At 35.1% G+C, this 13,592-nt stretch overlaps 1 protein-coding gene across 6 annotated transcripts in view; it reads left to right on the top strand.

The window, feature by feature from the left end:
- LOC108610088 (cell adhesion molecule Dscam2-like) overlaps positions 1 to 13,592 on the top strand; it is a 46,787-nt gene that overhangs the window by 28,424 nt on the left and 4,771 nt on the right. Inside the window, exons 1-13 of one of the 6 annotated variants that reach the window (XM_089464343.1) lie at positions 1,035 to 1,269; positions 1,772 to 2,125; positions 5,806 to 5,925; positions 5,990 to 6,181; positions 6,259 to 6,726; positions 8,519 to 8,739; positions 8,893 to 10,024; positions 10,081 to 10,359; positions 10,429 to 10,607; positions 10,672 to 10,930; positions 11,001 to 11,096; positions 11,208 to 11,576; positions 11,642 to 11,723. In XM_089464343.1, coding sequence (XP_089320469.1) covers positions 1,035 to 1,269; positions 1,772 to 2,125; positions 5,806 to 5,925; positions 5,990 to 6,181; positions 6,259 to 6,726; positions 8,519 to 8,739; positions 8,893 to 10,024; positions 10,081 to 10,359; positions 10,429 to 10,607; positions 10,672 to 10,930; positions 11,001 to 11,096; positions 11,208 to 11,576; positions 11,642 to 11,723 — 3,986 coding nt within the window. Of the gene's footprint in view, positions 1 to 819; positions 982 to 1,034; positions 1,270 to 1,771; positions 2,126 to 5,805; positions 5,926 to 5,989; positions 6,182 to 6,258; positions 6,727 to 8,518; positions 8,740 to 8,892; positions 10,025 to 10,080; positions 10,360 to 10,428; positions 10,608 to 10,671; positions 10,931 to 11,000; positions 11,577 to 11,641; positions 11,724 to 13,592 lie in introns of those variants that run through there. The other 5 variants (XM_089464342.1, XM_089464344.1, XM_018001927.2 and 2 more) reach the window with 5 other exon arrangements.

Genomic DNA, 13,592 nt, shown 5'->3' with positions numbered 1-13,592 from the left:
CTACAGCGGTTTTTAAGCAATGATGACCAATACCATGCACTAATATTTAGGAAATTATATTTCATATATACAATGAATTTTTTAACAATACGAAAAAAATGCATTTCCAACAGATGTGGGAACTATTTATCGTATATCATCTGAGTGCTTGGTCGTATTGATACTATATGATCGACTCAGCTTACTTTAAATGAATACATAATAATATTTTTCGCCTACGTGTTTCTATAAGAGAAATCATATTCAAGAAGACTACTAAAAAACACAGAAAGCAAATTCTTGTTGATATTTTGTCCTGCAAATATTTTGCCGCTGGTGTGAATCTGGGATATGATATTACCTGCGAAATTTCTATTTTATCGATTGTTTTGCAATTCCCTGTATTTAAGCAACTAACATTATTATTTAAAAAAAAGGTTCCTAATAACCAGATGAATGCCAAAAAGCTGTCAATAAATATATTTAATTACTAAGTAATTCATTATAAAATACAAATTTTTGTTTTGAGCCTTTAAATAAATAAAAATACACAAAGTTTCGAATTCGACCTTGACTACCTATGTTCATGATTCCTTTTCACTATACTAATTGGAAGCGCTGCAAACTTTCAAGATACTCAGATCGTATACAAATAAAAGAAATCTAAAATTTGATACAATTTTAGATACATTAATGAAATAGATAGTTTGAGAATATGACGGCACTTTCGAAGAATCGTTAATACCATATACATTATTAAACACCATTCGTAATTTAGTTTTCAGAACAGCATCTGATCAATTTATTAACTAAGCATATTTACTAAAATTAAACATCCAGTTCCACCCAAGATTACACCATTCTCATTCGCACGCGATCTGAACGTCGGTGACCGTACAAGCATTCAGTGCGTTATTGGCACCGGGGACCTGCCGCTAACATTTACCTGGCTGAAGGATGGAATACCTCTGCCATCGGCAGCGTCCGTCGACAGTGTCAGCGGTGGGCTTAAGGGTACCGGTGGCGCTTCTGTGTCGGGTTCCGGTTCCGGATTAATGTCGCAGTTTTCATCTTCGATGTCACCGTCGGCCTTCACAAGTGAAATCGCATCGAATGATAATGGTCGTAGTAGTGGTGAAAGTAGCGGCCAGGTGACAATTCGCCAAAATGATGATTTTACCAGCGCTCTCAGCATCACAAGTGTGACGAGGGACCAAAGTGGCACCTATACGTGCCGTGTTCAAAATGATGCCGCTACTGTAACGCACTCTGCACAGCTTAAAGTTAATGGTACTTGTAATCGCATTATGTGTTTTTAGTTTGTGCATACAAATAAAATAAATTTACCGTATATATATGTATATATGTACATATTTGTGCACGTATTTGTCTTATTATTGCAAAAAGATTACTTATATTATTTGTAGACGGTTACATATTTTGAAAGTTACAATTACATATAAAAAACTCCATGCATACAGTAGATAATTAGTATAAAAAAAAACCCAAAACAAAATACATTTATTGTCTTTCGTATAATCCAGTAGCTAAGTGAAAAAAAAAATTGTTTAAAAATTATAAAGTTGCGTGTATTTTATTTTTTATTTTATTTTAAGTCTTTGATATGACCAATTTTATATTTTGTATAGGTATAATTTAATTTGATTGAACTATATTTACTGTACAGAGGAAAATGATCCACTTCGCAACAACGTCCAAACCGCTCACGCTTATTCTAAAATTAAAGAAGAGGTTTTAAAATATATTTTCTTTATTGATATTTTATGTATAGTGCCACCGCGTATATCTCCTTTTGCGTTTGAAGATGAAATTACTGAAGGTATGCGGACACAGATAATGTGCTCCAGTAGCCAAGGAGATCAACCCTTTAATATAACTTGGTACAGAAACAATGTGACAATTCAGAGTAATTCGGGCGTTCGAATGGGCAAACAATTAACCATGACGACTAAGCAAGGCGAAGAATTTCTACCTCCGGATCCATCGTTAACAATCAATCATTATACCCCATTTTCCAGCATATTGTCCATTCACAACGTCTCTTCCTGGCACAATGGTAACTACACTTGCAGTGTAGCAAATCACGCTGGCACTGTTGAATATACTGCCGTTCTTTCGGTTTCGGGTAAATCAAGAGTAACTATTGTTTTCTAGAAACATTAATAAACCATCTAACTCTAAATATAAAATGCACCAAAAAAAAAAAACTCACCGTAAATATCGTAGACAATGCACCAGGAGGATAATTCACCTAGTTTAAGGGTTTCATCTGGTATTTACAAATTTTACTATTGGAGATGTTAATCAAATTCCTATTTACAAGTCTACATTAATCAGATACACTAAGAAATCTGTGTTGATGTGATGAAATACTGAATGTAGATAAGATTCAGTTTGATGTTTAGAATAGTCATACTGTTATTCTTAATTGCTAATGGATGGACCACATAATTAATAGTTCTACCCGTAGAAGAGCTCATCAGTATTTATTGATCAGCCTCAGTGAAATAATGAACAACTCTTTGTCTAGAGTAATCCAGAGTTTCGAGTACCTGAACGTTTACTTACCCTGATAGCCTTTATGCTAAAATTAGGGTTGTCGAATATTTTAAAAATATCATATCGATGATATTTTAAGTTTTGAAAAATATAAATGTGATATTTGATATACAACTTTAAAATATCGACATATCAACATTTTTCGATTTTTTTTTTAAACTTTTTTTTCCACAATAAATTTATAATCCGTCCCAAAAATCAAGAATAAACAAAATACGTATTTTTTATTAAAATGATAAAGACCGCTTAACTCCAGTATTCGGTACTCAAAGATTTTAAAAATAAAAACGCGTTCTGTGATATGAGTATCCGTCATACGACTTTGTGAGTCGCTGACAACACATTTTATGGCCAAGCAAGTCACTCGGAAGAGACTGATCTACCAGGAGTGGATAGGAATCGTAGTGCGTTCTCCGATACTCCAGGCATTGCCGCCTTATGAGAAATAAAAACAATCATTAGATTGCTCCCCCAAGGAGTTTGCGGCAAGCTGCGGTACATCTCAAGCTCCCTCTTTTCCGCATCTTGCAGCCATCATGGTGCTTGTTTTTCATACGCGACGCTATAATTGATGTATTACCACATGCTTTTATTATTTTAAGGCACAAATTACTTTTGGCTGTTCCATTTTTAAAGTCCAAATAATTCGTTTTCAGCATATTAATTTTTTTTTTTACTTTTGAGCTTGGTTCATTTAGCACATGAGAGACCAACTCGAATATATAAATAAATTGCAAAACAATATTCCCGCCTCCGATATAAATATTATTTCAAACAAAAAATATCTATACAGTGACGAGCAAAACTGTAACATGAATTCAATGTTGCAACTTCAAGGGTCTGTATTTTTGCTTCTAATCTATGGATGTTTAATATATGAATTTTATTTTGGTAGTATGATATTTAGCTGTCTTACTTGAAAATTTGAAATCATTCAGTTGGCTGAAATAATTATAAGAAATAAAAATGTAAAAAAGTAAAATGTTACAGTTTTGCACCCGGGTCATTTTTCAACAAATATATGTATTAATAATTATTTAATAATTAATGCATAGCTCTTTTGACTTTTTTTGGTCATTAATGTCATTTGCCATCATTTTTGTGTACCGTCGCACCATTTCAGCAAGAATCGCGCACCAAATGTCCTTGTTCCTTTCACATAGCTTTATCATTCCTTTTGGAGCCACCCATAATTCGCAGACTGCGATTTCAAATGACTCCATATATTTTCAAAGATATTCATGTCTGAAGAATATTCAGGAGACTCAAGGGACTTAAATCCTTGTCATATTGTCCACTTTTTGACCAAATTAGACGTGTTCTTTGAGTCATTGCTCTGCATTTTTCTGTAGTAAAACCCATATGTTCACTTAATTCTCCGAAACGTTATGCCATCGATTAAAACCAAGAGTTCCAGCACAATCTTTGTTTATTCTCCCCTAAACCAAAAGAGAGCGGCCACCGCGCTTGATAGTTTACCTTACTGTACTATTAGAGTCAACAGATTGGACTGTGGGAGCTCTATGCTAATGCCGAGATTATCCATATGACTCAAAAAATTTGTTTATTGTATACTCTGATCATATTAACAGTTTCAAGTCATATGGATAATCTCGGCATTAGCATAGAGCTCCCACAGTCCAGTCTGTTGGCTCTAATTAAGATTTTAAACATCCATAGAGTAGAAACAAAACTACAGACCCTTGAAGTTGCAACATAGAATTCGTGTTACAGTTTTGCTCGTCACTGTATATTGATATTTCAATATATTTTCGACAACCCTAGTTAAAATACATAAATGGGTATCAAAATAGATACATGTATCTACCATTTAAAATACTCTTTTAATGATGTATAGAAAGTATTAAAGCTTTTTCAGGTATTTAGATATGGTAGTTAATCGAACTTGCAAGTGGAGATTAAAGAATATTTTATTTATTTATTTAAGAGCTTACTTATTAATAACAAAATTATAGGCTAGCTTACTACATGGCTATGGAAGCAGAGACCTTCAGATCTAGAGTTGTATTTAAAGAATATTATAATATCCAATTGCAGTAAAACAATGACTGTTTTATAACTTATGAATTGAGAGAATTAGTTTATAAAGTAATACTTTTCATTTCTATAAATCTAAATAAATGAATTCTTGCGTTGAATATAGTCTTATCTTTACGCAGTTTGTGTAAGGCGAAATAACTCGAAAATTTTAATTTTCAAAAGAAAATTGCATACATATTCATATACATTGTTTGACTCGTAATTAGAAACTATTAAGAATACGTGGGAGATCAATTATACATAATTCAATATAATCAATTTTATAAAATAGGTTAATTGAAACCCAAATGTACATGCCAATTCATTGTATAATATGATGTTTGTGCTTGACCCTACTAAATTTCATTTATTTTAATTTTTTTTTTTTTTTTTGCAATTAAGTTGAAATTAAAGTAAAAAAATATATTTATATATACATATATTTCAATGGAAATTTTTTGTCGAATTGATGGTGTCACATAAAAAACCAGACCATCTATTAAATTCTGTCTTTTTATAGGCTCTACATTAAGATAATACTAATAATAAAAAATTAGGGGATCAATATTATATGAGAAAATATATGATGTGGCATAATTTTTAAATACTAAAAAAAAATATAGGAGATCATTGCACTGAGCACCATGCACTCGGTTTCCAAGAACTACCAGTGATGCACAATTCGCATGGATTAATAACTACATATATTTTCAATGCATGTACGAATAGCCATAAAATTTGTCCTTGGAGTTGATAGATTGTGTTTTGAAATCGGAGATAAAAGTAACTTGATCGCAGATGCGTCAATTTAATATGAACTCGGTAATATTGACAATAATTTTATTTTGGTTTGCTGCTTGTAATAAACAATTTTGCCGACTTTGTACATTTACTTTTTAATTTTACTTCGATGGACTACAATTTAAAAATCGTTTTCAGCTGAATACTTTATTCATAGCCGTAACAATATGAGATATTCCTAAAACATTTGTATTATTTTTGAATTGTAAATAATAAATTCATTTTTTCCTTTCAAACTGGTAACGGAATAGTACAACATCTGAGTTTTTTAAATTGACTTGTCAGCCGCTCATTTTAATTTACTTATATAAACATATGATAGCATGATTAATATATGGATTTTGTTGCTGTGCATGATAATCTTCAAATTACCTATTATAAGTAACTATATAAATTAAAAAATAGTTCCTCCACGTTGGACTTTGAAACCCACTGATCAAGATGCAATCTTGGGAAATTCAGTAGTAGTATCATGTAAGGCTGATGGATTCCCCATACCAACCATTCAGTGGAAGCAGTCCATAGGTATTAAAAGAAATCCGACAAATTAAAGAGAAAAATCTTAATTTAAACGTGTATGTACATGAAGGCGACTCTGGGGATTATCGTGATCTTAGCTATGCTGTAAGCAATGGAAACTCACAATCAAATATTATGGCTCATTCGAATGGTTCTCTGATGATATCCAAGGTTGCCCGTGAGCATGAGGGCAGCTATCTGTGTCAAGCAACCAATGGAATAGGTGCGGGCCTAAGTACCTTAATTAAGTTGACTGTTCATGGTGAGCATGAATCTTTATTCGATTAAAAAATAATTTTATTTTAAAAATGTATGTTTTCATATTGCTTTTTAAAATAGTTGGCCCTACAGTTACCGTTGAGAAAAAGCAGTTATCGATTCGACGTGGAGAACGTATTACATTGCGCTGCGAGGCAACTGGAGATCAGCCTTTAGAAATATCATGGAGATCGAAAGCAAGTCGTATCGATCCATCCTATGATATTCGTTATCATATAAAAAACTCGCCATTAGCTCGTGGCGTTTCGTCAGAGTTGACTATTTTACAAACGGTCTTAACTGATAGAGGGGAATATACTTGCATAGCCAGCAACGCGTATGGGCGTGATCGAAGTGTTATACATGTTCAAGTTCAGGAACCTCCAAATTTTCCCGTTAACTTGCATGTTAGAGATCTTGGAAGTCGATCAGTAACATTGGCGTGGTCACCAAACGACCAGGATTCAATTATATTGGGAGGAGGAGGTGGTAATAACCGGGATGCACAACCAATATCAAATTATATTTTGCAATACAAAAAAGCTGGAGGTAAGCCAAATGTATTATTAATACATATTTTATATGGGCAATTCTCTAGTGGCGAATGTGACATTCGTACGTATTTGAGTTTAAACAAGTAAGAAAACCCTAGTCGAGACTGCTCGACTAGGATATACCATGAAACCCTCTAATCTGATATTCCAATCACTCTGCACTTCTTTTCGGCCCACATACATACACACGCATTAGAACGCGCTCTGCTAACTGCGCAGTAAGCAGCGACTGCGCTTGGGCTACACTGCAGTGTGGGCAACATTATACGAATTTATTTGTTGAATAATTTAATTTCTAGACGTACAATCTTAATGAAACTTTCAGAGCGTATTCATATGGTGAAAATGTATGTACATTCCAAAGTCTCTAGTACTTGAAATACGCCTTTTACAAAGGTGATGGTGAGGGGGTGGATATAGGGGTGGGGGTAAATTACAACAAAAATCGAAACTCTATAAAATACATATAAGTCTACATATAAAATTTGCAAACTCTAGCTCTAAAGGTGTAGGAGATATAATTAAATAACTAGCTTTCGATAAGGTTTTTGATCGATAATAAAATATCGGGAGTAGTTATCGATATGTAGAGAAAAACTTGATATGCGCATGATATACACAGACCTAGGAAAAATTTCAAGTCTTTAGCTCTTATATCTTCTGAGATCGACGCGTTCATACATACGGACGGACGGACGGACAGACAGACGGACAGGGCCAAATCGACTTAGCTCGTCGCCCTGATCCTTCTGCCTGTTACATACTTTCCCATTTTCAGGGTATAAAAAAACGAATGCCAAAATATTTTATTATTTTTACGAATAGTGAACCTTTTAGCTCTTGATTAGCTCTATAATTGGTGCTATATCTGATTTTAGGCGAATGTTAGTTTTCAAGATAATCACAAAAAAACAAGAGGTTCACAGGCTACAAAAAACGTAAGTCGCTTTTTAAATGAACAGTTCAATCAGAGATTTTAGCGAAACCTTAAGTGACAATTTATTACAAATAATTTTAAATTATTTGAAAATGGCACATCTTTACAATGTTTTTTATTTGATTCAAAAATATTGAGTAGTTTTTTTTTATTTTTTAGTTTTAATCAGGGTCGAAGGTGACGTGTCGAATGAGAAATTTTTTCCACCATACTTTTTTCTTTTTTATACCCTAAACCAATTTTCAATGGGAAATCGGGGTATAATGGTTTTGTGAATAGTATACAAAGTAGACATATATATTATTGATCAGGGCGACGAGCTGAGTCGACTTAACCCTGTCTGTCTGTCTGTCTCAGAAGATATAAGAGACTTAAATTTTTTCTAGGTCCGTGTTTTTCCAAAAATAGATAATTATTCCCGATAATTGTGTAAGCAGAAAGACGCGAAGAATTATTGAAATATCAATTCTTAGAAGGGTTCAGGGGATTTCGTAGTCGAGAAGTCTCGACTAGAGGTTTCTTACTTGTTTATAATTGTTTACAGGCACTTTAATAAAAAAAATTATAAAGTAAAAGTCTTACAAAAGAAATAATAAATGCATATATGTATAGCGCCAGCTCATGTATATACGCCTCTCGTGGGCGTATCAGGAATATTTTAACACTATATAGGACGAGGGTAATTTTCAAGTCTATAGCTTCGGTATTGTAATGTGGGCTTTCGTACATAAGGAAGAATGGAATATAATAAATTTATAAGTTTGTACTGTTGGGTTGTTTGTCGAATCAAATTTAAGCTGAAAATTTAGTTTATTCAAAGAATAATCATTATTAAAATTTTTTATTTTAGATGTTTGGCATGAGCATAATAATCAAAAGCTTCTTCCTGGTGATAGAACAACGGCTCAGCTAGGATCTCTTCGACCAGCGCAGGTGTATCATATAAGACTGTTTGCAGAAAATCATCTAGGCACCAGTGCCCCAAGTGATATTTTATTTGTGCAAACTGATTCAGAAGTTCCGTCTGCCCCACCACAAGATGTCGCTGTTGAGCCTCTGGGCCCACAACAGGTGAGTGAAGTCATAATATAATAAAGGTATAAGGTATAAGGACAATTAAATTCCAATGCGTTAGTATTGGTATGTATACACTAGTTTTTCTTACACATGTATCTTTTAAAGAAAAAATTTTAATTGCATTAAAATCTTTTTTTGCATAAATAGTTGCTGATTACTTGGCGAGCACCTGTACGTGATTCGTGGAATGGAGAGCTATTAGGTTATACAATTTCATATCAAAAGCAGGGCTCTCCCGAAAATGAGAAAAATCACACCAAGGTCGGAAGTTTGACTACAGAGGGCTTAAATGACTTCCGTTTGATTGGATTGGAGAAATATACTCAGTATGGAATTACTGTAGCAGCATTTAATATAAAAGGCGACGGTCCCCCGAGTGATATGGTATTGGGTCACACTTTAGAAGACGTACCTTCAGCATCTCCTCGGTCAGTGTCATGTGTTGCGCTCACTGCACAAAATATTCAAATATCGTGGCAGTCCCCACCAAAGAAACTATGTCATGGAATTATTCAAGGCTATAAATTGCTTTATGAACCAGGACTTTTAGAAAGTGAATACAGCGTTCGAGAGACAAAGATAACATCGGCTCTTAGTACAGTACTCCACGGATTGCAGCCGTTCACAAATTATAGTGTTCAAGTATTAGCATTTACCCGAGCTGGTGAAGGCATTCCCAGTTCACCTGTATCATGCATTACGGAGGAAGCAGTTCCTGATGCGCCGGAGCTTGTCAAATCCGCAGTGAACACGGAATCTTCGGTGATTATTAGCTGGCTACCCCCTCGACGGCCTAATGGACTAATTACAAAATACAATGTTTACATACGAGTTCTTGAAAAGGGTCAGGAGCTGAAAATCCTTAAAGAAGTCTTGCCAGCACATAATAGGCATTTTGAAGCAAAAGACTTAAATTTTCGAGAAACATATGAGGCTTGGGTCACAGCATCAACTAGAGTGGGCCAGGGCCCAAGTACTCCAGTAATTAAACTAGTACCCAGCACAACAATACCAGCCGCAATAATATCATTCAGTCAAACTTTGTCAGTAAATTGGAGGTCAGATATTAAGTTAGCATGTGTTTTTGTTGGAAATCCCAAGTCAAGTGCCGAATGGAAAATACTCAATATTCGATCCAAGAAGCAATTACCACTCGAAGTTAACTCAGAGAATACTTTAACCTTACGTAATGTCCAACGGTCGCATGAAGGCAATTATACATGTATTGTTAGAAATCCAATAGGCTCAGATCATATTGTTTATCAGCTATTTGTACAAGGTAAAATAGTTTATATATGTTTGCTAAAGTTTGAATAAAATATATTTTTCTTTTAGTTCCACCTTCCGCTCCCATTGTGTCGGTAAATTCAGCTCACAAGAATTCGGTGTCCATTCAGTGGAGAGTCGACGATATTGGTGGTGCTCCAATTAGAGGATTTACTTTAACCTATAGGCGTGAGTCCGCCGAATGGGATGAGTTGCAAATTGATCGTCGAATTACTTCATACATGCTTGAAAACCTTCAATGCGGCACTAAATATCAATTCACAATGACTTGTTTCAATAAAATTGGCACCAGCGTAGCTAGTGCTATTGTCTCAGCGCAGACAAAAGGTATTACATATAAATATAATTCTGTTACAGTTTTATACACCTAAAGTCTACTATCAATAATTTCAATAGGAAATAAGCCAATAGCACCGCAAAAGCACAGCTTCATACGTTCGAATACAACATCAGTTATCCTAGATTTGTCCTCTTGGCAAGACGGTGGATGCCCGATACTTTATTTTAGTATTGAATTTAAACACTATAAGACTTCTAGTGAATGGATTATCGTTTCAAATAAAATTGAATCACATGTTAGTATACTATTTATTTGTGTACACTTCATTTCGTCATTTATGTATTTTTTTTTTTTTATAGAATCGTTATAGTATTGGAGACCTAGAGCCAGCCACTGCTTATCAGCTACGTGTTACAGCGAATAACAATGCTGGCTCCACGACAAAGGAGTTTTATTTCGAAACACAGAATTTGCTTGGATTAGCCGGTAACTCGGAGTTTGATGCGATGCCTGAAGAGCAAACTGTTTTCAGTGATGTTCACTTTATAGCTGTTATCATAACATCAATATTTGGAACAATTCTTGCATTAATTGGAGCTTTTATCTGCTTCAGAAATTGTGTGTATTAAATATTTATGTCTGGGCTACAAAAAGAGAACAAAATAGCTGAACCCTTTATGTTTTATAGATCCTCATACTTTGTTTACACGTAATGTTGATTCATTAAGGCCACAAAGTAGTGCTACAGATGGAAAGGATATTCAAAGTCATGAACACTTTTATGGTACAGTACGCAAATCTTGCCAGCAAACCCCGAATGAAGCGGTTGCTGGACTTGAGCGAATACCCGAATACTCAGAAGACATATATCCTTACGCTACATTTCATTTACCAGAACATGAAAACCAGTCCGGGAATATTCCTTTGAGCTACACGGGAAGCTCATTAAAGTACGATTCTCGCTGTGAGGATGAAAATACTTTATGTAGCTCGGGGTCGAAAGGTATGCGCCCTGTATCAACGAATATAGGTGGAATCAACTCAAATGTCAAACTTCCTAATATGATGACTGTTGATGACAGCAACAATACAAATACAGAAAAGCGATCAAAGCGCCGATCGAAAATTATAAAATCAGAGTCGGAGGAGTACGATAGCCTGAATAGTGATAGTGAGCTAAGTGGGGAGCGAGAACTTGCCCATGATGAAAATCGTACTAGCAACCGTGAAACATCAAGTTTTATTGAGGACGAAGTGATTACAGGTATTCTACTGTACCATATATTCCAAATATTGAAATCGTTATAAAGTTTTTATAATATCTTCCAGCACATGGAAGAAAAATCAGAAATGACACCGGAATCGGTAAAGAAAGGTCTTCTGTATTTAGCAGACCTCAACTGCATAGTAAGTTAGTACCTACTCTTTTCTCTCTTACAATTTTTTCACTGTTTTTATGCCCTGAACTTATTGAAAATGGGAAATCAGGGTATAGTGGTTTTTGTTAAATGTATGTAACAGGCAGAAGGAGGCGTGGCAGACCCTACAAAGTATAAATATTCTTGATCAGGGGGATACCCTGAGTCGATTTGGCCCTGCCCATCTGTCTGACCGTCCGTCCGTCCGTATGTATGAACGTGTCGATCTCAGAAGATATAACAGATAGATACTTGAAATTTTTTTCCTAGGTCCGTGTATGTCACGCGCATATCGAGCTTTACCAAAAAAAAAAAAAAAAAAAAAAAACTATAACTACTCCCGATTTTTGTTATCGAATAAAACCCTTATCGAAAACTAGCTATTTAATTATATCTCCAACACCTTTAGAGCTACAGTCTCAAAACTTAAAATGTAGACTTATAGGTGTTTTATATAATTTCACCCCCTCATCCACATCTTTGTAAAAGGCGTATTTAGAATACTAGAGACCTGTGGTTTGAAACATGCACGCATTTAAATGTTATGAACGTCATAGAGATAGTCCATCGACAAGAAAAGCTATTAAAAAACAAGTAAGAAAGCTCTAGTCGAGACTGTTCGACTACGAGATCCCCTGAACCCTTCGAGCAACTGATATTTTAATAATTATTCGCATATGCACACATACACGCACACACGCAGACATACGTACGCACGCATAAACACGCATTGGCTGCAGTGTTGGCTTACTATGGGAACTTAATTGTTTAATAACTTTTCTTGTGGATGGACTATCTTGATGAAACTTTTAGATTATGAATATAACATATATATGCATGCAAGCACAAGTTTCTAGTATTTGAAATACGCTTTTTACGAAAGTGAGGGTGAGGGGGTGAATTAGAGGTGGGAGGTAAATTTTAAAATCGAAATTTTATAAAATGCATATAAGTATACATAAAACAAGTAAGAAAGCTCTAGTCGAGACTGCTCGACTACGAGATCCCCTGAACCCTTGGAGCAATAGCTATTTCAATCATTTTTCGCGTCTTTCTACTTACACAAGAAACACGCACGCACACATACACACACACACACACGCACACACAGGCATACATACACACACACGCATACACACCCCCTAACCCACATATTTGTAAAAAGCTTATTTCAAATATTAGAGACTTGTGCTTTGACAAATACATGCATATCTATGTTATATTCATAATCTAAAAGTTTCATCAAGATAGTCCATCCACAAAAAAAGTTATTAAACAATTAAGTTCCCTTAGTAAGCCACCACTGCAGCCAATGCGTGTGTGTGTATGATGTGTGTGTATATGCCTGTGTGTGTATGCGTGTGTGTGTGTGTGCGTGTGTGTGTGCGTGTGTGTGTCTTATGTAAGCAGAAAGACGCGAAAAATGATTGAAACAGCTATTGCTCCAAGGGTTCAGGGGATCTCGTAGTCGGGCACTCTCGACTAGAGCTTTCTTACTTGTTTTTTGTTGATTTTTGTCCAAAAACTCTAGAAATTCAAGATTCATATTTGTGGGAGAGTTCTCAATTCTCGCGTCCTCAATTGCATAATTTTGCATATCACAAATTTCAACCATCATGCTTTTGACGGTCTCTAAAATATGATTTTTTTCGGATAAAACAGGTTGAGCGGTGTAACCCGCACCCGCCCGCACCCAACCTGAAACTCGATTTTTCAGCCCATACCCACGGGTAACCGCGGGTGCCCACGGGTACCCGACAAAAACGCGGCCCATGCCCACCTCTATCTGAACTTGTTGAAAATTATTCTATGACTTTTGCTTTAATGAACAAGTAAGAAGACTTTAGTCGAGACTTCTCGAC

This window comes from Drosophila arizonae, chromosome 3, assembly GCF_054131065.1.
Source record: "Drosophila arizonae isolate 15081-1271.41 chromosome 3, UAZ_ARI_1.0, whole genome shotgun sequence".
Classification (NCBI taxonomy): Eukaryota; Metazoa; Arthropoda; class Insecta; order Diptera; family Drosophilidae; genus Drosophila; species Drosophila arizonae.
The sequence above is the reverse complement of the archived record's forward strand: the minus strand, read 5'-3'. Positions and strand labels throughout refer to the sequence as shown.